Consider the following 24,620-nt stretch of genomic DNA (forward strand, 5'->3'; position numbering starts at 1 on the left):
TCTGGGGTATTCATCAAATAAAAAGCCAGCAGGTGGATGAAAACAACACAAGTGATATTCAAAACTAGACTTAAAACTGAGACAATGCATTGAAGAGACAAAGACACCAGGACTGACTGTACTGCACTCAAATGGTGTCACAGTGCCATCTAGCATCATTATGACTTACTACAAGGTACCTTTGAGGTACGAGTATTTATTTCTCTGTTAACATCACAAAGAATCAAACACAGATTTTAGATTTGATATAGTGTCTGTTTTATATAGAGTTCAATGGAAAAATAAATCGAATATATTTATTTTAGGTGGAAAAGTAAGGCAAAAAAGAAAAAATCAAAATATGAATACACAGAAAATAGTTTTTCGGCTCTAATTATTCAAGGTAATTTTCATTGTTGCAGCATAGCAGCCAAATAAAATCCGATCAAAACATTTAGATTCAAGTGGTTACCGCGAGATGGCGCTCACTTTTCTTTTGGTCTACTTTCAGGGCCCTCCCTCAACATGACGCAACTTCCGTAAATCTACTTCCGCTATGTCCATGTGTTTACAAAAAATGTGCGACTTGTTTTGACTTATTTCAGCCAATTATTTGACACAAACTTGGCGTTTATAACATGGGAAAGCTGAATGTGGTGGTGTTGAGATACTTGTCTCGAGATGACTTCCGTGTGCTCACTGCGGTAAAAAATATTTCTCATGTCCATACTATCGAGTTAGCCTAATTTTGTTACCATTGTATTTAACATGATAGCAACATATTTTACTAACGATGAAGTGATGTTGCTTTACAGTTGCTATATTTATATTAATATTCGTATTGCAAAGGAACCCAGTGGGCATCTGAAAAATAAGTCTTTGTAATTGGATCAAAGACTGTCACTGGAAATTACTCTTTGTTGGTTGGTTGTGATGAAAAATGGCACTCTAAGGTTGTACAACACTGCAGCAGCAATAAAAATGAAAGATGCAAATATTAGTAATAAAAATATCTTGATAGATTGCATACTTGTACCTATTTTTTCTCAAAACAAAATCCACAAATGCCATTATTGTGGATGTTTTGAAAATGTCATAACAACTGACTGATTTGTTGCCTGTATTTTGTCGTGGAAAATAGTTTTCCCGATAACTGACAAATGTAACATAGGTCTGCTTTTATTAACTTCATCTCATTTCTGCTTGTAGGTTGAGATGGGGATGAAAAACCATGAGATTGTTCCAGTGAGTCTCCTCTCTTCCATCGCCAGCCTCAAACACGGTGGCTGCAACAAGGTCCTTCGAGAGCTGGTCAAACATAAACTTGTGGTCTATGAACGCGCAAAGAGTAATTTTAATGATTCTACCTTGCATGTTTGGTTGTTTAAAGAATGTTGTTGTATGTTTTGTTCTTATGCGGTATGCATTATATTTCAGCTGTGCAAGGCTACAGGTTAAACTTTGGAGGATATGATTACCTAGCCCTCAAGACTTTGTCTTCACGAGATGTTATTGCCTCAGTTGGAAACCAAATGGGTGTAGGGAAAGAGTCAGGTAAAGTTTACACATTTTACAGTCTGCACTCACTGCAGTCTGCATACATAATTCTCAAACTAATATTGTCTAATTAAATTCAGCATTATTGTATTTGTAGATTTTTGTTTTCATTGTGTTGGATCTCGTTCGATTGTAAATTTCTACCAAATGAAATGTCCATTGACAGTATGTGACTAGGCTTTGACAGCATATTATTTAGCTTCCATGGTTGTGCACCTATGCTGTGTTTGAAACTGTTCTATTTGCATTTCATTCCTTCAGATATTTATATTGTGGCAAATCAGGATGGGGAGCAGTACGCTCTGAAGCTTCACAGATTAGGTCGCACCTCATTCAGAAATCTGAAGAATAAAAGAGATTATCACAAGCACAGGAAGAACATGTCCTGGCTGTATCTCTCTCGCCTCTCTGCCATGAAGGAGTTTGCCTACATGAAGGTAATGCAAACCTTGCCACAATGTGTTTTGTGCATTTTACAGTATGTGGAATATCATCAGCGTACAGCAGAAGTGTTGTTGAATGTGTTGTCATTTATATCGTCTCATCCGTTCCCCAGGCACTTTATGACCGAGGCTTCCCTGTACCCAAGCCTGTAGACTACAACAGACATGCCGTTGTAATGGAACTCATCAATGGATATCCACTGTATGGAAATCAGTCATCCCTCTTTCTGGAATCACTTGACTCATCACAAATCTTCAAATCAATTGTTTTCATTCCTGTATCAGGTGTCAGGTGCACGAGCTGCAAGATCCACCCGCCCTGTACAGTGAATTCATGGACCTCATCGTCAAACTGGCCAACCACGGCCTGATTCATGGAGATTTTAACGAGTTCAACCTGATGCTCGACGACCAGGATCACATAACGATGATCGACTTCCCTCAGATGGTGTCCACCTCGCACCCTAATGCTGAATGGTAAGTGCTTGTACCTGCAAACACCTCATTGCGAACTAATTCAAAGCCATCACCGTTTTGCTCCCTTATGTGATCTTTGTAGGTATTTTGATCGAGACGTCAAATGCATACGAGATTTCTTTGCAAGACGGTATAGTTATGAGAGCGAGCTGTTCCCAACCTTCAAAGATATCAGGTAATGTTTCACTGGTAAATTAAAATGAGTTTGTCAAGTCTTTAAACATTGGCTGTGGTGATAAAGTGCCTTCTCAATTCGGTTTTAAAAAAAATGTTTTCTTACAGGCGCTCATGTTCTCTCGATGTTGAGGTCTCAGCGAGTGGTTTCACTAAAGATATGGAGAAAGATGCTGCAGTGTTTCATCCAGTTGGGCCTGAGGGAGAGCAAGAGGACGAGGACAGCGACAAAGAGGAGACCGGCGAAGAAATCGAAACCGAAGAGCAAAGTGTGGATGCGACTGACTACAATAAGGCAATTTTGGAACTCGAGGGCCTGAAAGTAGGCGACACAAATAACGATGTACAGGATGAAGAGGAGAGTGAAAAAGAAGAGGGGGTTAGTGAAAAAAGACAAGGGGAGGAAGAGACAAATGTTGAGGCCAGAAGCACTGACAAGATGGTGAATGACTTGGAGGAAGAGCTGGAGGATGAAGTCCCTGAACTCTCAGACCTTTCTGCATCTAACAAAGAGTTCAAACCTTTCAGGTACTGACAATGAAAAGTTGACTTAGCATTAATTGTATGTCATTTTTCTTGCTTCTTTATATGTGTGCACCATCAGTCTCAGCAAATTGTCACACGGTACAATCATTTCTTTCTTTCTTGCAGAGACCCAGACAGCCTTCTACAGTTGGCAGAACATAGGAGGAGAAGGACAGACAGTGAGGGAACAATGGGCAGCACAGGAAGCTGCTCAACCATCCCACCGGTAAGTAAAAATTAAAAAAATGAAGCTGAAGTCCAGACACTGTCAATCGTGAGTTTGCGTTGACAAATAAACTATTAAAATTAAAAAAACATATAAATTATTGTGTGTTCCAGGATGTGGTCCGTCAAAAGGTGCGGAGACAGCTCACCAAACAACAGAAGTCGGCACAGAGGAGGCGTCTGCAGAAGGGGGAAGCCAATTTGGTTACCAAATCTCGACGGGAGAATGAAAACAACATTAAGTCGAGTCTGGAGAGCGCCACCTTCTGGGGATGAATGCTCGTCTGGTACTCCTCTGCCTCAGGAGGGTTATCATGATCACACCTGTTAAACAAACTGTTTTGGACCAGTAACGCCCCGTTATGTCCAGAATAGACAGATGTCTATTGTGGTCAGCCTACAATTCAATGTAAATTATGTAACACGAATGCAATCGACATTCAAACAATTGCTTAATATGTATTTTATGTGTTTTTCAAACATTCAATATTGAAGGAAAATATGCTCATGTTGTATTGAAAAGCTTTAAAATGATCGGAAATGTTTGGAATGCTTTTTGTTTGGAAATGTAATCATGAAAGGTAACGCACACAAAGCAATTACTTAGAGAAATAAACATAGTCTCGAAAGATGCAGGAAATGGTTGCTTCTTTCAATCGAATTCTAGCACGACAATTTGAGCGATGAAGAAAAAAGTGGATCTGGCAGTTGAATAAGTGTTTTCTCAGAAGTTGGAGGTATTCAGAAAGCGGGTGAATTCCTACTTGAACAAAGGCTATTCATTTCCAAGAGGATGAATGGAGCTCAGACCCAAGGCTCAGTGGGCCCAAAAACTTGTGGGACGAGTGCTTTGGTGAACCCCGCCCCTTCCCACACTTTTTTGCAAACTAAATTAGCAGCGTTATGATAACGGGGTGGCGAAAATGTGAACAGCAAATACACGACAGTGATATCAAGAGTTTCACGAGTTGTTGTATGTTCGATTTTGCAGCGATAAGCAGCTTTAAAAGTTACCGGTCAGGGATTAGCCAGCTGCACAGCTCGATGGAAGGGGCTCAGCATTCCAGGGCTGCACCTCTGCGTGTGGAGAGAGTGAGGGGGCCCTCTCAGCTAATTGGCAGCAAGAGTGACAAAGGTGGTCTGCTTCAAACAAAAACATAAGAGACTGGCTGGACCCAGAGCCAAAGGAGGGGGGGGGAAAGGGGGAAATGAGGTTTAGTAGGTGGAGAGAAAACGAGGGCGTTGAGCCATTAGAATTTGAGTTATTTCCTTGTAATGTTGCCATCCTGCTCTGACATGGCAGGTGAATGAGGCGAGTGGACTGAAATTGCCCGAATCCGTGAATGAGGATGAATCAAGAGGAAGATGAGGACAGTTTCATGTCCTACTTGTCCCAGAACAACATTGAGCTCAACCCGAAAGACTGTGAGTAAACTTTCAACTTATAGTTCCACGTTACAGGAAATGTATTAAGAGATCTTCATATTGATATTCATATGAACATTTTAAGACAAAGACGTTTAAACATTTAACAAAGCCCACATTTAACTCTAGTTTTAAATAATACCAGCAATATTTCATTGAATACACCTCAAAGGCAATTGCAAATAATTGTTATCTTGGAATTTTACGGCTGCAAAATGTTCCAAAAAATAAGTTGGGACAGACTTTACCACTGGGTTACATCGCCTTTTGTTTTAATTGTCCAGTCAATGTAGTGGCCATGCTCCATAACTTCTGGGAACAGAAGCAAGTGGGTCACATAGAGGGATCCTCCCCCGGACCAGATGGTTCTGTGAGGGATGCAGCGGGCCAGATAAGAACCCTGCTCCTATATGAATCTGCTGCTTGCCCTGGTCCACCCTTTGTCTGCTATGTCACACTGCCAGGAGGAAGTTGCTTTGGCAACTATAAGGTGCGTCGGAAAATTTTAAATACACCCTCTTGTATATCGACCTTGACCATATTTAATGACGTCATAACGGCTCTGTCGTGCTCCAGATAACTTTAGCAATCATTAATGATTAAAATATAAACAAGTTCTGTGTAACAATTCCACACATTATTTTGAGCCTAAAATATTTCAATCAGTGCTCTATGAAGGTTTAAATTATTAATGTTTACTTTGGTATTGGATAAATCATCTGCTGTGTGTTTATGCTCCATCAATGCACAAAGCATTGGAAATGTGGAACTAAAACCATTGAATTAATGTGCTGCGTCATCATTGGTTTTAATAGCTAAGAATATTCACTATTCTGAATGTTGTAACGTCGACCTCAATGTGTTTATCCAATCAACATTATTTCCAATGAAAATGTTAAAAATGTTTGTCTATATGCAGATTTTTTTTCAAACTTCTCTTTAAATATTATTACACTTAATCATGTTCATAGTCGATTGGAAGCCTTTAAGATCAAGACCAATAACACATTTGAAATGTATTGCACAAATTTGACTCCTGCAGGTAACTCAATTAAAAAGACAAATTCATTGCCATTCATTCATCAGTAATTATTTTGTCACCATACAAAAAGACCAATTTGATTTGATCATGTAACAACAGTTACATTGATTTTCATTTCTTCTGTGATAGTCAGCATTATATCATATTTAATGAAGCAAGACATTTCATTATAAGCGATGAACATTCAGTTACTTAGACTGTACAAATTGTGTGCAGTTCCTCTACTGACACGAGACCAGATTATTGCAGAACAAATAGAGGCGGTACAGGATTTACTGATTTCTTCAAAACAAATTGATATATTTGAAAATGCAAGCAAGTTTCATTTTCCTTATAAAACACACACACACACAATACATCCAGTTCCTTTTGTGCGAAAAATGGGCGTCCTGGCCAAATAATCCTTTTAATGTTGTTTAACATGACTCACTCTAATCTCGTGATGCCACTCAGTAGTGCATCGTGACCCAGACAGGAGCCTCCAGTATCATGTGATCAGCTATCTGTGGCTGCCTCTCCTTTGAGATTTCAGCTGTGATCCTGTGATTATTTGCAGTCAAGTGTGAAATGGAAACATATCTGAAAGAGCGTGTCAGACTCGTGAAAGAAAGTTCATTTCTCTCCCTACACCTTCCCTCTCATCCCCCAGCTGTGCAACACTCAGGCAGAGGCCCGTCGCGATGCTGCTCGAGTGGCCCTGATGAACTCACTTGTCAATGAGCTGCCTTGTCGACGCATCTGCCCTCAGTTCATCGCTCAGAGTCTGCAGCAGGCCACCATAGACACTAACGTGAGTTTTAACCCATTCGATATCACCACTTCAAATGAATTCAGCCAGCAGGAGATAAGTTGTCGATTCTGTCATCAAGATTTATCTGAAACTTGTGTGTTGTCTCTGACCAGGTTTCTATAGCAGATGCAAAAGATTCAAACACACATATAGGAACATACAGTCTGCTTCTCCACTCTTACATGGGAAGGACCATGCTGGAGTTCCAGGTAAAGTCTTGCTCTGCATGGTTTTTTTTCTTCACTTAACATTTTCCCTTTTGTTGCACAACTGCAGGAGATGATGACAGTTTTTCAGTTGCTGCACTGGAATGGAACCCTAAAAACTCTTAGAGAAAGGCAATGCTCTCGTCAGGTATGTAAAAAGAGCATCATTTTCTCCTCTTCCAAGTAATATATTTTCTGCAAACCCCTCGTTTTCTCATATAGAGTGTTATTGCCTATTACAACAAGCGTGGTCTTGATGAGTATATGCGCAGTAGCATGGCTCTGGACTGGCTTGGGCGGGAGCACAGATCACCGGGTCAACTGGGGGAAGAGCTGCAGTTGGCGCAAAGGGAACTGCTGCTGGCCCGACGTCGGGGCATCGAGCTGCGTTTCTATAAGGAAAAAACAGGCATCCTCACCTTGGCTCTCAGTCAAGCATATGTTCACCACGCGCCTGAAGTCTACAGCCAGACACATGATAACAAGGACGAACAAGTTCCCTTGCTAACAATGTTCTCCCACGGGAGAGAAGTGCCGATAAAGTCATCCTGCAGTCCATCACCAACCCATCATGAACGCACAGATCCAGCAGATTGTAAAATCTGTGGTAGGAACGTTCCCTCTGAGTGTTCCTCAACCTGCTCGCTTTGCACTCACATGCATTCACTCAACCAGAATTCCGAGGATACATGAAATGTAAACATTTCAGTAGATTCTAAACATGGAGTTGCATATCTCTGTTGCCATATTGATGTCAAATTAAATTCTGTAAAATATTGACATAGCACTACACACAATAGCAGTTACAATATATATTTAAGTGCTCATTTCATTCAGGATGAGCCAAAAATCGAGCATTTTGATGCATAATATAGGATGCACACTGAATATGAGTAAGAATTAACATTCTGTGCACTCTGCACTGTATACTTTTAGCTGAATAATGAAATTATACAGCTTTATGGTATACTAAACAACTCACTGCCATGTTCCATGTTCTTTGTTTTTTTTATGACATGTAGATGTTTGATATGAATCCCAAAAGCAACTGTGAAACATGTTGGGTGACAAGCCATTTATGGTGAGCTTAGAAGTTGTTATAGATCTAAATTACATAATTATCTCATTTTTAGAGACCAGGTCACGAGATTTAGTTAAATTTCTCTGTTTGATGAGATTAGTATCTAATACAATTTTGAAAAGGGAAAATCTGTAAATAATGTCTGTCTCTCAGTCAGTCACTGTTTACATTATAATGATTGGTTACTTGTATTTCAGGTTTTATTTGGAATTTTGAATAAATAAAAACAATGTTTTAAGACGTGTTTGTCATCAATTAAACCACCAACTGCTACTGTAAATGTAATGTTGAATAAACAGCTTTTCAAATACTTTACCAAGGACAACCATTCTATAACCAATCCAACATAAAGGGTTGAATATTGACAAATATGTATTCATATAAATATATCTGTGCATACAAGTGTATATCACGATTAATTTGAATATTGTAGAAAACAATTGAATTGGCTTGGAAAAATGGATTGGACAGCAGTTTAGGTTTAATTAATGAATAATGTTTCTGGCACTAATGTCTTCTTTTGCCTGATGTGTTTTTAATTTTTTTGTATCCATTATTGTTGCTGAAACGATGCATATTTCCAATTATGGGATGAATTAAAATATAAAGTATACAATATAAACGTATACTAAATTTTTTCGGCACTTGTTTCTCTTGTCAACAAGAAAAAAAATAGTCACGATTCGGTTGAGCAATATTTCCCTAGTTGAGCTTCACTGCTTGTTTATAAAACAAAAGTTTAGCCATTCTCGACTTCCGTAGTAAGGTGGAGTTACCACGTGACTCAGCACAGTTCCTGAAAAACAAAACAAATAACAACTGAACCGCAAACGACACTACCGTAGCATGTCGCCGCTTGCATCAGATGTTTTGTTTATTTTAATGACACGAGAAACAAAACAAGGACGTCGGAGTTGCTGGTAGATCCATTAATGTCGAAGTAGACTGCGTGACGAACAAACAAGCCGATTCCCGTTAGCATCATAGATTAGCCTTAACTCTATCGTTTTTTGTTTTTTTTCAATCTGTCATCTTCTATGTCTACCTTGTGAAGTAGACACGCCGGCGATTGCCTTCTTAATTGTGGCCAACGACCTTCTAAAAATATTTGTCCTGTCGGTGTTTATCTTGTCAACACAGTGACACTTGCTGCTTATCAAAGAAAAAAAAACGTCGTTTGCATCGTTGAACGATGGGTTGTTGATTCTGTCTGCACTCTGTCAGGAAAGTGTTTATTGGGGATGTTGTGACACGGCTTAAAGATGGAAGCTGTGCGGCCCAAGAAGACCAAAGCAAAAGTAGGTGAAAAGGTGACTATTGCATATCTGTACTTGTTCTCTTTTGCATTATATTTGGGGGTTTATTATGAGTTGATATGCCATAACATTATTACAGTATACAAGCCGCAAACGAATGGTGCATGGAGGCCTTATATAGGACTATATTATTTACTTGTGCTGATGACTTGATCAGCTCTGCCATCTATTTTCTAAGTGTTTTATTTCTGTTTTCAGCTGGTCAGGAAGCACAAAAGAACAGAAGACAAGATAATTGCTGCCCCCACAGCCGTTTGTGATGATGCTTCCACCTCTGAATTCATCAGCATCCCCGTATGCCTCCCACACCAAGAACCACAAGAGGAAAAGCATGAGCCCACTCTTATCTCCGAGACTAAAGCTCAGGCATTAGATCCGCATGCAGAGTCTCATGAGATCACATCATCACAAACTGCATTAACATCAGCATTAACTGAGACATTACAACCCGCTCCAGGTTCATCACAAACAGCACAAGCCTCAGTGCAACAGATACAACAGAAAGAAAGCGAGGGCGCAAACGTGTTGGTGTCCGAGCTTCGGGGCACATCTCAAGTGTCATGTGTTTCAACACATTTTGACATCAAACATGTCCCGAGCGCTCCTTCACTATACCCATCTGTCCCGGCACTGGAGGAGGGATCCTTGCTAGAGCTTCACAGAGAAGCTGTGAAGAATAGTGGGAAAGGACCTGCAGTTTTAGCCCTTGCCGAGCAGGAATCTTCTCCTCCTAGTTTGCAGCCTCTGCAATCTGTTGCTGAACTTTCCAAAAACAAACTCTATCCTGAATTGCCAAGAACCACAACAGAAGTTCAGGTAATTTCACATACGACATCCCATAACATTGCTTCGTTTGGCCATATTTAGAGAGTAGGGTTCTTTTTCATTTTACCTTACTCATTATTTTTTATTTAGCCAAATAAAACAACATTGTTAAAATATGTGTGAGGAGATTGCACGCAATTCACCCGAGTAGAAAAAGCTCTGGTTGGCTCATCATTATGATCAAATATTCATTAACGAGCATGATATTTGTTTCTTTTGCAGCCGTTCTCTTTGGAGCAGCTGAGTGTTTGGGAGCCTGGAGGAGGGTTGCGAGCTTGGCTCGAAGGCGTTGAAGCATGCACAACCCAGTTCTCCGCGCTGGCTCGACAGGAGAACCACGAATTAGCTGAACTTCTGCAGAACTACTGGCGTTGTCGCAGACAGCTGACTCAGTCTCACACACAATTGCACACACAGTCGTCCGACTGTAAAAGCACTCAAAATCGCCTGTGGAGCTTCAGAGATGAACAGTTAACACTCCAGGTTCAGTGAAAACCCACAACAAATAAGTGGTAAAGCGAGTGATCAAAATGATTTGCTGATTGATTTGAATTTTTCCCTTAAAGGGTGTGTGCGCAGATCAATCCAAAGTGTGTGGATACCATCGCTTCCAGCAGGCAGAGTTCAATCAGAGCGTGCTGGCTGAGCTGAGCAAACTTTTTGAACTTCGCAGTGAACTGCTCCATCAGAAGGTGGCCTTACATGCATATACTGCTTCGCTGTCGCGCCTCCAGGTGGAATCGTACTTGTACCGCCTATTAAAAGGTGATTGTATTGTGTATTTATGAGCTCTCAAATTGAAATCTGCGTCATATTTATGTTGCATACGGCTCATTAAAGCAGACACACACGCAGGCAAGCAACAGTAGTTGCCAGCGTGACGGGTTTTTTTTCTTGTATTTTTCTCATCAGATTGCTCAGCTAGCCAAAGACAGCCCTGTTCCATTCAACCATTGAAAGACGCCATCAGTGTCCTCTTTAGCTTCACAAGAAGAGTCCTTGATGACACACAGTTTCAGGCAGACATCCATCACTGGTTGGAAATACTGGTAAATATTTACAGGACACACTCGTGCTCCATTTTGTGTGCATTTCGTCTGCACTGCTCAGTTGATGCATTTTGATGTGATTCCCCCTCATCAGGTGGCAGTGTTGCTGCATGTTGGAGGACCTGGAGAGCATTTGTTTGTGTTGTGTCATCTGCTGTGCTGTCCTGCTGGGGTGGGCAAGTGGGCTGCCCCTTTTCTTCAGGTTGGCAAAGAAAACATTCTCCAATCAGTCATCACATATACACATTAACCACATTATGATCTGCTCAGATTGAAGTATGGGAGAACACCTGTGGAGTGCAGGACTTCATGCAAGCGTTAGCAATTCTAATGTCGCCTGCTCGGTAAGTCAAGAAATAAAGACACTGCCCCCAGCATTAACAAAAAAGTTTTTTTTTTTAAACATCAAAATAAGGACCAGGCCAAATCTGCTATGATACAGTCTTGGATTAATAGAGATGTACTTACTGTTTTTGACCCACTAAATAAAATGTCCCATCAATATAAAAAACACCGCACCCAATGGCATTTCTGTTCTGACTTTAGACACCGCGCTGAGTTTTTGAGTCATATGAAACCATGTGAGAGCCTTAATTCGGCTTCATCTGGACCTGAGTCAGGCAACTGGACGCTTGTGGATGAAGGAGGAGAGGAGGTACTTATTGATTATTGCTAGTCAACTACATCTTTCATATGAATTGTTGCAAAATAATTGCTTTCAACACAACTATCCATTTTGTGATAATCCCACAGAACGGTAAATGGGTCAAATCTGCCAACTGCTGCCATTTCTAGGTTAAAAGACACTTTAAATCAAATAATAATATATTATCTGGGCTAAAGTGTCACTTTGGAGATAATGTTGAAATGGAAATGGAAGGCAGGAATGCCTGTTTTTCTTACTCCTCTTGGACATTGACTGTCTTATACTGGCAATATTTGCTGGACAAATAGTTTGTACCAAGCTGTTGAGACAATCAAAACAACATTATGTTCTTGTCTTTGTTTCCGTTGGCTGAGTCACACTCAAAACGATAAAAAAAAAAAAAAAAAAGAACGTGTATTTCCAGTAAATGTCAGTCTGTTGACTTAACACCACATCTGCTGCTGTATTTTCGACAAGCTAAATGTCAAATGCGCTGTCCGCATTTTTAGGACGAAGATCCAGAGAGCAGTTGGATGCTGCTGTGTGAAGACGACCTCGTCACCTTTATGTCCCAGTTTCCGTTCGGGCAGCTCTATTCACACATGCTGGGAATGAGCAAGCACGGTAAATCTTTGTGCCTTTACTTTTGTCTCCTGAAGCTATCATGTAGGGAATAATCTAGTGGCTAATAAATCAGGATTTCTTTTCTTTTGTTTGTAGGTGTCTACGAGCCTCAGGGGTACTCCAGTCAGAAGATGATGCGTGTGTTTGCTTTCGCTTCCTCGCTTATTGAAATTCTCGCCCTTGGCTTACAAACCTATAACAGGGCTCGATACAGACAGCTAGTGAAACGAATCGGACGCATCATACGGTCAGTGTAGTTGATTGACCCGCATAACACGCAATTATTGGCAGAAACATGTGATCACATCAGTTTTTTTTTTTCTCTCTTGCAGGATGACACTGTGTTACGTCAGTGATCACTGGGCACAATATGCGAGTGTGACTGGTACCAGTGGATCCAGCTCTCATGTCCACTCTCTTCCTCTGGAAAAGCTGCAGGTGGAATACGATCATCTTTTCCTCAGGGCTGTTCTTCATGTCCTCAAAAATAAGAGGTGTGGTACTATTCTCAAGATCTTCTTTTGAGAAAAAGAAACAGGAATTCCTACTCCTTTACTATTTTCTTACAGGTTGGGGATTTGGTTATTCATGTCTGAGATGCCATACGGGACTTTGTCCAGCTCCATGCTTTGGAGAATCCTTTATGTGATGCAGTGTGCTGAAACAGCAGGATTGGAAACTCTAAGTCATTCTAGTGACGCACAGTCCTGCATTCAGGCTCTAAGAGGTAAATAAGCAAGCCAAAATGTGATAGGAATGTTTACATTGTGTTTCATAATACTACTTGGTTTCGGCCGTGTATAAAACCAAAGGTTTTTGATACTCATGGGAGATCCTTAAACGAGATCCACTGGTGATCCCGGCCTGACCATATTTGTTACAGAACCAGAACACCAGGACAGGTTTGAGCTGTGGTTGTGTGAGGTGAACAGCTCTGACGGTATCTCCCTCCTGACTGCACTGGCGCACATGGCCACACCCACTCAGTACTCGGATCCTGCCTTCGTCACAACCGTCACTTTGCTTATCTACCAGGTGTGACAAGAAGTTCTCAGTTCCTTTCTATGACCACATGAGTTACATTCATCTATAAACGTACCTAAGTACAAAATCGTTGGTTTTGTTTACAGGTGTCCTACGTGAGCATGTCCACCAGAGAAATTTATTCTAAAGTTGGAAGAGAGTTGTTGGCTACAATAGCATCGGCTCATCCCTACATTATCTCTGTGCTTCTGGAGAGGTTGAGAGAAACCATCCAAGCTGTGGGCATGGTGAGTTCCGAGAGGACGATATGTCCTGTGCAGGTCTCAAACTCAAACCCCTCTGTGTTTGTTAGGTGGCACTCTACTTGTGTAAAGAGCTTCCTCTGAGCCTGTGGCGTCCAGAACCAGAGGAGATATGTGTGATCGGAGCGTGGTTGCTCCAGCATCCTCTATCGGCTGTGGAGAATCGTCTGGCCTGCGTTATACTGGAGGGTCTGAACTGGGGATACTCAGAGGTGCTTGCAAAGGTTTCCCAAAATGTCTCGTGTCCACTTTAGCTTTGAAATGACCTGGCCAGGTTTTTTTTTGTTGTTGTTAGGACGGAACCTTGGCTTTGTCATCATCACTCCACAGTAAAGTGGCTCTGCTGGTTGCTGAGGCCTATCAAAAGTACCTGACTGACAAACCCTACAGTGGCCTGATATCAGAAGGGATTAAACAGGTAACTCATTGTCAGAGATCCACTCTACTTGATTTTGAAACACTTTCACCGATGAGAACGTCTCCCCCCCTCCTCTTCAGGTGTCTTATCTTGCGAGTGTCCTTCGCTTAGGCGTGTCCCCTGAAGCGTCTTTCAGTCAATGGGCGTGGCAGCTTTTACTAAGGCTAAAGCTTCATGCCAATGCACAGAACCCAAAAGGGGCCTGGTCGGTACCTGCTTTAGTGACAGTACCACCTGCGGAATTAACACATTCTCCCAGCATGCACTCTGTTCTTCGAGCTGTAAAAGCAGGCATTCCTATTGGGGCATACCTGTCGATCGCCATGACGACAGTGGGACATAGGTATGGACACGTGCGTTCATAATTATGTTTACGGGTCACTGAATGAAATCAATCTACGTGCTTGATGTTTTTTTGTGTTTTTTCTCCCCCCCATCAGCCTGGAGCACTTTTGCACTGATGGTGTCAGCTTGTTAAAGAGTTTGATTCAGTCTCGCCACCTGCGAGCTGCTGTGCATCTTCTGGATACCATCCTTCCTCAAATCTATCCGCTCAGTTTCTACCTTGTCAACAACTCTCAGTAAACAAAATGCACTTTTTTTTTTTTTAACTATTTGGAAGTGACATTTGATAGGGGTTTTTTTTCTGTTCACGCCAGGTTTGTAAGTTGCATTCAGTTGTTCTTGCAGTACGACAGCGTATGTCCTCAGGGTGTGACGCAGCAAGTCACACACCGGGTAGCGCCACTCCTCACTGGAACAACCTATGGAGACAATGTCCGACTGCTGAACAGTGTTATTCAGGTGAATTATTTGCAAAACCTTTCTTGTGCGTAGCTATCGAAAATATTCCATCCATCATTAATAAAGGCGAGTACGTTTGTCCTCCAGAGCCATGTGGTTGAGAGTTCGCAGCCCAGTTGCGTTGGCGCTGCAGCCGTGCTGGAGTTTTGGGTGGGAATTTTGACACAGCAGAACTTGTGGTACCGGGACAAAACAGTGTTGTTCCTCATGGATCAGCTGTGCTGTGCTGCATTCACACATCATCAGGAGGATTGTCTGCTTAAGCTCCTGCACCAACTACATAAGGTTTTTACATCAGCCGTCAGAATTCAATGTCTGATCCAACCGGGGAATGAGATGTTAGTAACGCCATGCTTTGAATGCTTCATGCAGAATGCTTTAGGTTACCATGGAGATCGAGGTCTGCTCTCCTCTCTGGTTGGCTGGATTGCTGGAAACGCTACACCTTCTTTCATAGAGGGCCAATCACTGAGTGCAGAGGTAAGGCTCCGTGGCCACGAGTTTGCACAGAAGTTATTGATCTCACTGGTTGTTGACAGGTTTGGTTTGCCTGGCTGGTGCTTAATATGGAGGGCACATTTGAGGAAGACTCTCAGCTCAGGCGCTGTGTTGAAAATGAGCTCTTGTCAGAACTCAATATCTCTCCAGAACAAGCCTTGAAGGTACAAAAATGAATTAGATCAGACTGGATGTATGACCTTTGATCTAACATGCTATAAAATGATTTGCCTGAGCCAGAGAGCCCAGCAGAGGCTGAAGTTGCCAGTCACCCCATCTTTGCAGCGGCTACAAGTGTACCGTTGGGCCTGGCAGGCTTTAGCCACGCCCCCTGACCACCCCCTGGTACCTTTGGTTTGGCAGAAGTTCCTACAGCTGTACCTCAGGCAGCCTGGTCCCGATTATGGGTATGATGCTCACATATTTAAATCGTAAGCTTTTGCAACTATGCAAAGTAACTTTTTGTTAAGTGGACGTTGACTCATTGCTCAAGGACTCAAGCAAATGCTTTGTGTCCTCCAGAATGGCTGCAGCTGGATGCATTGGACGGCGATTCTTCCAAGCTTCCTCTCAAGCCACTTTGCTGCAAGATTTGAGACAGAGAATCCAAACCATATCTGATTTCCACCATGCTGCCAGCCAGGCCTTGAAAGTGCCCCCGACACGCACGGCCTCAGTGGACCAGCAAGACAACCAGCATCCTGGCAGCCCCTTACGCTCTTACTTCACCTCACCTCAGTTACACACAGAGTTGGTCAGGTAGGTCACCTATTTCACTTGATACTTTCAATTGTCAATTTCTCACTTTCGTTTAGCCGAAAACCAAGATAATGTCTTCTTTTGCAGGTTGTTTGGTGTTTTTGCCGTGTGGCTGGATGATGAAACTCTGCAGAAGCAGGAAGTTTATCTTCCCTCACTTCCTCCCGAATATGAACCACACAGACTTGCACAGGTTATGCAGCAGCAACAGGTCTGTCTCATACTTATTGAGGAAAAAGTCAAATATTTAAGCATCAATATTAAACATTATACCCTGAAAAATCTACTGCAATTGTTCAGGAACTGTGGCTGGAGTATGTGGACCAAGAGCGTCTGCAGTATGACAAGAAAGAGGTTCTGTCTCTGTGGGAGAAGGTGCAGAGCGAGCCATTTTTCCTTCAAAGCCAAAACTCCAACTTCACGGACTATACAAGTCTCAGCAATGGTATAAAAGAGCAGTACAAATTATTGCCCATCAGAAGTAGAACCTCAGTTATGAAATCCAACATTCAGTTCTGTTCACCAACTTGATTTCTTCATTTGGTTTGAGATATAGCACCAAAACTATTGAAACAAAACTTCACATTTCTCACAATGTATGTGGTATGTCTGTCTCTGTTGCTCTTTGTCTCTGTCCGTCCATCTGTCGTTTTGCAGCAAAGGAGCGCATCCAGTCCAACTTGAAGAAGCATCCAATTCCACGTCCACCTCCTGACCTCCAACACATGAAATCCCCAGTGGCAGAAGTTCCCAGCGTATGTCTCTCTGACTCCAAAGCTGCCACTGAACTGCTGCAGCGGGACCTCAGCATACTGCAGGACCAAGCCAGGTATCTTGAAACCTTAAAACACGGAAAAATGGGAATGGCACAATGCCAACCAAAGGTGCTGCTGTGGTGTGTCAGGATTGCAGTATCACGTGAAGCCCAGCAAGTGGCGATGGAACAGGAGCTTCTGGAGACTCTTCCTTTGCTTTACAAGAACCGCCCAGAACAAGTGACCATGACCCTTGAATGTAAAGGCAGGGGAGGGCAGCCATGCCAGGGTCCAGCTAACATCACCGTCACGGTATGACCATCGTCACTGCGCTGCAGAAGCATTTGAAGACGTCTCGGCCTTAATTGTTGATCTCCGTGTTTTAATTGTACAGTGTGAGTGTGTCCAACGACAAGAGGCAATGCAAACTCAAATAACGTCACTGAGAAGGGACATCAAGAACCTTCAAACTGATGCCATGGCTCCGCCACCTCAAAGCCTGGCTGAAGCTGCTGTCCACACAGAGAACTTTATCACGTAAATATAATCACGTCTGCTATGTAGTCTGAAACAACAACCAAAAGCAACATTTTGAGAAAGATGGCTTGGTTTTTTGATGGAATTTATTTCGTGTGCAGAGCTCTGGTGAACATGTACAAATCACAAAAATCCCCATCAGTGCAGCAAGTGGGCGTGTCAGCCTTCTATAAGGTGGTCTCATATGTGTGTGAAGACACACTACGTCATCCACCGACACGCCAATATCTCTCCTCATGTGTGGAGATACTAGGACAGGTATACACACACACACACACACTCACTCTCACACACACGTTGCTTTAGCCGTGTTTACAATTGTGCTAAACTAGTGATAACGCTAAGAATCGCATTCAGACTTGTGCCAATGATTATAACACAACCCACCTCACGCATATTCCGGAAGACTTGAAAAATCATGAAGTGGTAGTAAATTCTTTCTAAAAAAAAAAAACACACAATGCAAAAATAATATTCTTGGCTGAAGTCAAAGAGTGAAACTATGAACCGCTTTTGTCTTCTTTTCTTTCAAGGTGTTCATCCAGGGCAACGCTGAAGAATGCAGCCGCGTGCTGAAGACCATCTTGGAGCAAAGACGTCTTTGCCCTCTCATATCTCCTTTTTTCACGCCTAATGCAGCTCCTGCCCAGCTGGTCTTCCTCTACCAAGATGTGGTGACATCACTACACCTTGATAGTGCAGATGTCATTTTTATGCTGCTCACCAAGGTTTGTGGAGACATCTCAAAATACAACCACAGCTGTTCTATTTCACTTTCCTTGTGCATCATCTTTCAGTTTGATTTGTCGGCCTGGCTGAATGATGCACATCCCGTCTTTCCCGAGCGGACCCGTTTGCTAGAGCTAGTCCACGGCGGTCTTTGTGTCTGCGGCCGAGATCCCGAATCGGAACTTCTCACCCCTTTTCACCTTTTCACCAAACACTGGACCTCACTTTTACGCTACCGCTTCCCAGACCACTACAGCGATTGTCTGCGTCTGCTCTTGACCAGTAAGTGCGTCTCTTTTGCACGGTAGTCAAGGTCAGGTAGTCTCCTCAGACTGGGTAAAAACGTTCCTATTTGTCAGCTATCATTTTAAATCTAGTTGGTTTACACAAGAGCCTACAAATGGTAAAAAGATTTTCATTACTGATAGTGAGTCATAACAGAGACTTTTTTGTTTTTCCTATCCCGTGTATTCATATTTGCCTTTTATCTCATTTGCCTGGTTTGCACTAGACAAAGCACACATCATCCCATTGAAGTACTATCATCCACTCATCATTCACTCTTCCAAAACATTCAAGACATGGAATATAGTGATCCCCCCACAAAAAAAAAATTGTCATTTTTCTAAAACCTTTTTTTCTTACCAGGCTCCTCAAACCAGTTACTGAGTCCAGAATGCTGGAAGGTGACAATGCGAGTGCTCGGCTGCTCACCTCCATCCCGCGGCAGCAAAAACAAACCCGCCCAAGGTTTCAGTAGTGACATTTCTGCCCGCGCTTCGGCATTGCCTGGTTCTCCCCACAGATCGCCAATCACCCTTTCTCCTCAGCAGGTAAACACCTAAATTGTTGGTTTCAACACAAAATCATATCTCATAAAGCCTCCCGTTGTTTCATGTTTGCTATGTTCATGACAGGTGGACGAGACAATAGATTGGCTTAGTGATTATTTATTGCGCAGTCGTCTCAGCAAGCCTGACCTGCGTAGTTTTGGCCTCTACTCTGCCTGGTCTCCTTACATCACTGAGGTTGTTTCTTTCTGGGACTATTTGGTCAGCTGTCTAAGCAGCGTGTCACTCAGCAACTGTGCCAGAGACTCAGTGGGCAGCAATAGAATATTGAAAAGTGAGTCACAATTATAATTCACTTAACACAATGGTTTGTTATGTCATCATAACACGAGTCTGGCACTCTCACAGGTCTTCATGACTTGCACGGTAAAATTGTGAAGTTATTCAAGCCTTGGATCTTCCCCTTGAACACTGAAGATGGAAGGTACGTAGTGCTCGTTTACATTTGGTTGCAATTAGCGGCCATTTTCCATGCTGCCTATCCTTCTCAGTCACATCTACAGCAAACCGATACAAGTACAGGATAACAACTGTAGTTATTTTGGGGATTCGTGCGGTCACGGTTATCCGCTTTTATTTTTACTCACCACGCTGTTTTTCGCTACAGCAATCTCAAGTGCTATCCATGGCTGGAGACGGATGCGGCTGAAGCAGGATGTCTGGTCGGCCTCTATGCTCAAACCACCGACAGACTGCATCAGAGATTCAAAGGTGGGTCTCCAAGCCTTTGTGTGCCAGTTCTTCCGTTTGGATATCTAACTGCACTGTTTGCATTGCAGACCGCCTATTGCCCGGTCAGAGAGGTGTCCTGTGGCTTAGTGTGATGCAGTACTGTGAGAGCTGCACCTCACCACGGACACCAGAGTACCTGTTGTACCTGCACCACTCTCACCTGCGCAACCTGCCGTGGAGATACTTGCATCCCGACACGCTGCTTATGGAGAAGCTCTTCAATGTGAGACCCTTGTCTCGCCCTGTACATTAACACATTGTCTGCATTTATCTTCCCCAAACTCATTTCCTGATGTTTCTTGTTTCGGACTTCATTCTGAGCAACTCATGACTCATTGAGAGTTATTTTTGATATGACATATGCTTGCGTTCTAATGACACACTGTTAGGGTTAAATATATAATGCACAGTCATCTGTGGGTGGAAAAAAAAAAAAGTCTGATTTTCATTTGTCAATTCAGGTGGAGAGAGGAAGTCCCAAAAGCTGCTTTTTGTTTATGGGGGAGATTCTATGTGAAGTCAACTGGATCAGCGTCCTCAGCAACTACTTACACCCACCCACAGAATCCGTAAGCCTTCAGTCCAGTGTGGACGTTCAGAAGAAGGAATCGCACACCATGCTAGTTTATCTGTTATACATGCTGGTTTTTCTGGCAAAAGAGGAGCCGCTCCTCAACCAACAGGTGATCCAAAATCCCAAGTAATCCCAACTAAGGCACGACAGCAATTTATCATGTGTCCCTCTTTCTCCAGGACTCCCCGCTTCTCAATCTGTTGATCCAATGCACATCGTTGCCTTGGCACCAGCTGGATCTGTCATCCTACCAAGGGGTTCTGGGATATGTCAACACTCACTACACTCCCTCGCTGCTTCTTAACACAGATTCTGCATCTCAGTTGTTGCTGAAATCACTGCGTAGTGCTGCTGGACTTCACCCCTGCCCTTTTGAAGCCGCTCACACGGTAAGTTAGTTTCATAAACCTACTGACAACCTGGGGTGATCCATTACAGGAGTTACATGTGGTGAAAAGAATGAGACGTGTTTTTTTTTTTTTTTTAACCCTTTTTAAGCAGCACTTGGTTTTCTCCCATTGTGTCGCTTATGTTGTTCTCCCTCCATAAGCTTATTTTCTGGCGAGTTACATCAATCAATCACCGCAAAATGTGATGTTGTCCGTGCTAGGAAGAGACGCAGAAGGCGGCCGCGTACGTGTGCTGGTGTGTGCAGTGTTTAATGACTCTGGAGCAAGCGGGCAGCATTAGTGTGAGCATCCTGGAGACACAGCTGGAGACGCTGTTGGAAAGCATCGTCACGTTCAGCCCACCAGGTGAGCTCATGTCCTTCTGTAAGCATCTTCATCAGGTACTCCGGGTCCATCTGGCTCTTTCTCGTCCCCCCCCAACCACAGAAATGGGTTTGGAGCAGAGGCACATGGCGTTTTGCAGCCTTTTCAGCGCCGCACTGGCTGTGCTCAATGGAGTCGGCGTCCCTGCAGGCGAGGCCCTCGCAGTTCGTGTCATCACCTGGTTGGACAAGAAGGGGAGGGGCTTTCCAATTCTGCCTCTCCTCACTGCTTGCTCCAACTGTCTGGCCTCAGTGAGTCACATGACACGAATCATGGAGGCGTGCATCACAGCCCACTTTAATCACGGTGAGGGAGCAATCTTGCACTTAATGCCTATTGGCTTTAATTGTCGACTTTGTTTTTAATGTAACATCACATTTCCTTGCTCAGCTGACGACGAGTGTGTCGGCTGGGGTCCCGTGCTGGCATCGCTGCAAGTGCCCGAGCTCACAGTGGAAGACTTTCTCTCTGAGAGCCAATCAGGAGGCAGCTTCCTCACGCTCTATGCCTTCATTCTGCAGCGCCTTAACGCCGAACACACGGCAGCCAATGAGAGGAAGACCCTGGCTCTAATCAACACATGGACCAATCAGGTTCTTCCCAGGTTTGCGAGCTTCATTGTAAAACCTGTTTGGTATGACGTGTCGTGGTCAGACAAATTGTTTGCACAAAGATACAGAAAACTGCTAATTTCCATGCCCTTCGTCATTAACTCGTCTTGCCAACATAGCGATGCTAATTTTCATTACTTTCACATTTGGCTTCAAAATCACTATGAATTTTATAAAGTAAGCCCTATGCGTCATTTAACATGACATATTATGTGTCTCAAGTGGGCCCGGTAATGAAGCCAAGCTGTTTCTGTGGTGGCACAAAGCACTGAATCTGTCACTGGAGCAGCTGCAGCCTCAAGCGGGCCACGGTGAATTACCAGGGGTGGTCACGGGTCTGTTGAGGTTGCAAAGCAGGCTGCTTCAGCTCGGAGAAGAAAGACTCAACTCTGGACTACTCGGGGCCATCGGTCTTGGGAAGAAGTCCCCTGTTTCCAACAAGTAAGCTCTCTAAGCGGTATAACAATCAAACTTTTGGAGGCTACAGTAAGAGTGCTGCTAAGGCAAACTGTGGTGTGCATCTAGATTTAGGGTGGTGGTCCGCAGCTTGGCAGCATTCCTCTCCGTGCAGGTAGCATCGGAAAATGAGCTCCGACTTCAGCCTACCACTGACTTGCAACCCTCTGCAAAAGCACAGCAGGTAGGCAGTATGCCTTTTAGACTCTTTAATTATCCCCTTATTAATATACCATTTTTTTTGTGCAGATGTTGGCAATGCTTGAAGCCATGATCAGCAATAAGTACTACGCTGAATTGGAAAACTCGTTGAAAAAAGCCCTTCAGTTCATCCGCTACCCAGGTCATTGTCTCAAAGATGGACCTCGATTCCTGGCCCTGCTGACAAACCTGCTCTACCCTGACCTCAGATACTTGCACATTTTGCATTGACATTGACCTGGACACAAATGCTGCCTGATGGGAGGACATTTTTTGGAGGGGGACACATGGAGCACAATGATCCAGAAATTGGGATTGCTGTTAAGTGGCCTTCGTCTCAAACATCCCTTTTATTTGCACCCCTTTGTTTGCACTTAGTTCCTCTGGTCCAGACTTTTTCATCTTTTAGTGACTCATCTATTGATCATCATGGAGTATTTATTGAAGCAAGATTGCAATTCAAGACACTTCCAAAAGGAGATCTAACAAGAAAACACAAAGAGAGGAGGAAACTGAAGGACATACCGAACAAACATATTTTTGGGAGAAAACCCACAAAGTAGAGCCTCGGTTACATTTCACATTAAAGACTGCTTCCTTTTTGAAGTATGTTAAACCAAAAGTGCTTTCTAAGAATATTAATGGCCACACTGAAAAGAAACAAAAGTGTGAGAGAAAAAAGCCTGAGTGTTCTACGAATAAAGTTGTAATATTACAGGAAAGTAATATATTTTACATTATTACTTGTGGAGTATTCCTGGCCAAGGTATAAACATGTTAAGACATGAATTGTTGATGATATTATATTTTAATTATGCTTAATAATAAAACACAATCAGCACCATCATTATTACACTTTCAATACGATTGTGTAATAACAAACTTGGGAATTAACTGCACGTGCTAAACATCTGCATATTATCCAATGAATACATTTGGCAGATATTGGGAGAGTTCATATGGGAATTTGTTCATGAAATTAGGAATTTTATTGTAATATTTTTTTCCCTTTGGAAAAATAATACAAGATTTTTTCCTCACTTTTTCTTAACATTTACTACATTTTTCTTTTCATTGTGGCTGTAATAATCCTTGATAGCTTTTTTCCCACTACGGACATTTTTTTCCTCCTCTTTTTGCATGAGTGTAGTTTCAAGTCTGATACAAAAAAACCTACATAAGTGCTCATAATGTACCACGACCCCCTTGAAAAATCATACATGCGCACACAAATGGTGTTATGTAAGATCTTACGTTTAGATTTACACATTTATTTTTCTTATGTTCACATTTCACAGTGTGTGTCATGCGGTGATTGTTAATGCATTTCTTTGTATGCGTCAGTGATAAGAAACGAGCCGACGAGGACCGAACGTCTCACACCTGCTGTTTCCTTCAGTGTTGGGTAGAGAAAGCAGGAACAATCCTTGCATGTCAAGAGAGAAAGCATATTGTTTTTTCCAGGAGCAACCCTGGTGGTGTCCAAACTGCAAAATAAATCATCTTTGTATAAGAAAGGTGTGTGTGAGGCAAGGTTCACGTGCGCATACGTTAAGTGTCCTCGTCTGACACAACTTGAGGCTGCGATGGTCTCTATGGTTACACAAAGGATATTAAGTGAGAGAGGAGGCGAGGATGTGTATCTAAGAAAGAAATAGGAGGAGGGGGTACTGTACATGCTTTCACTCCTGCCGCCGTCCCACACATGCTGTTATGCAGTGTCTGTCTGGCGCTCTTAACAACCTTCTGTCTACTTATCTTCCAGCTCAGGTGGTGGAGGATACGATGATGTATGCCCAATTTATGTAACTTGGCCACGTTGGGAAGCACATAACATGTTTTCCTCCAAACACATTTTTAAAAACGAGACAATTCCTCCTGCCAGACACATCACTGTCTAGCACGTCCCGGTGTCACCATGGAAACCCAGCATCAGATCAGGGATTGTTGGTCCTAGACTTTCATGGAGCACAAACAATTGTGTACGATACAGCCTTTGTCTGAACCACTATCGAACACATGGATTACGGAACAGTTCAGTATTTTGCATTGTAACAACAGAACTTGAAGAATCGATTTGCAGAACTCATCCTTAACCTGAGACAGCTGATGATTTTTTTTTTTCCCCACACTGAATGTGTGTGTGTGCGTGTAAAGACCATCAGGTGAAGAGGGCCTGATGACTCAAGCCTGAACTTCACTCTAAGTGACCCATCAGGACACTTTGCCCTGCTTTGAGCGCCTTCTTCTGG

At 42.8% G+C, this 24,620-nt stretch overlaps 3 protein-coding genes across 4 annotated transcripts; all 3 read left to right on the forward strand.

Moving 5' to 3' along the window:
• The first annotated feature begins 494 nt into the window (after positions 1-494).
• riok2 (RIO kinase 2 (yeast)) lies at positions 495-4,020 on the forward strand. Its single transcript, XM_088377273.1, has 10 exons — positions 495-683; positions 1,189-1,327; positions 1,417-1,533; positions 1,798-1,973; positions 2,093-2,181; positions 2,265-2,456; positions 2,539-2,631; positions 2,739-3,158; positions 3,282-3,381; positions 3,495-4,020. Exons 1-10 carry the CDS (start codon positions 618-620, stop codon positions 3,654-3,656), a joined length of 1,554 nt encoding a protein of 517 aa, XP_088233399.1. The 5' UTR covers positions 495-617; the 3' UTR covers positions 3,657-4,020.
• Positions 4,021-4,536: 516 nt separating this feature from the next.
• On the forward strand, positions 4,537-8,250 carry LOC148397933 (protein limb expression 1-like). The gene is made up of 6 exons (XM_088376423.1): positions 4,537-4,805; positions 5,090-5,295; positions 6,497-6,637; positions 6,751-6,846; positions 6,914-6,991; positions 7,066-8,250. Exons 1-6 carry the CDS (start codon positions 4,724-4,726, stop codon positions 7,534-7,536), a joined length of 1,074 nt encoding a protein of 357 aa, XP_088232549.1. The 5' UTR covers positions 4,537-4,723; the 3' UTR covers positions 7,537-8,250.
• Positions 8,251-8,695: 445 nt separating this feature from the next.
• epg5 (ectopic P-granules autophagy protein 5 homolog (C. elegans)) lies at positions 8,696-23,885 on the forward strand. Of its 2 annotated transcripts, none has more exons than XM_088376751.1 (45): positions 8,696-9,234; positions 9,439-10,056; positions 10,288-10,548; positions 10,632-10,830; positions 10,978-11,114; positions 11,209-11,316; positions 11,385-11,458; positions 11,661-11,769; positions 12,270-12,384; positions 12,481-12,631; positions 12,717-12,878; positions 12,954-13,111; positions 13,268-13,419; positions 13,515-13,655; positions 13,721-13,882; positions 13,966-14,088; positions 14,169-14,431; positions 14,529-14,669; positions 14,748-14,892; positions 14,980-15,177; positions 15,265-15,372; positions 15,432-15,554; positions 15,631-15,797; positions 15,913-16,149; positions 16,237-16,360; positions 16,450-16,594; positions 16,807-16,978; positions 17,054-17,216; positions 17,299-17,441; positions 17,543-17,699; positions 17,975-18,169; positions 18,239-18,452; positions 18,819-19,003; positions 19,088-19,295; positions 19,370-19,445; positions 19,629-19,732; positions 19,801-19,976; positions 20,215-20,436; positions 20,507-20,716; positions 20,938-21,082; positions 21,164-21,406; positions 21,491-21,704; positions 21,934-22,152; positions 22,237-22,351; positions 22,417-23,885. In XM_088376751.1, exons 1-45 carry the CDS (start codon positions 9,187-9,189, stop codon positions 22,597-22,599), a joined length of 7,713 nt encoding a protein of 2,570 aa, XP_088232877.1. In that variant the 5' UTR covers positions 8,696-9,186; the 3' UTR covers positions 22,600-23,885. The 2 variants fall into 2 exon arrangements, with proteins under 2 accessions (XP_088232877.1, XP_088232878.1); XM_088376752.1 differs by having other exon boundaries at positions 8,696-9,222.
• The last annotated feature ends 735 nt before the right edge of the window (positions 23,886-24,620 follow it).

This window comes from Syngnathus floridae, chromosome 5, assembly GCF_059516105.1.
Source record: "Syngnathus floridae isolate MCC-2025c chromosome 5, RoL_Sflo_1.0, whole genome shotgun sequence".
Taxonomy (NCBI): domain Eukaryota; kingdom Metazoa; phylum Chordata; class Actinopteri; order Syngnathiformes; family Syngnathidae; genus Syngnathus; species Syngnathus floridae.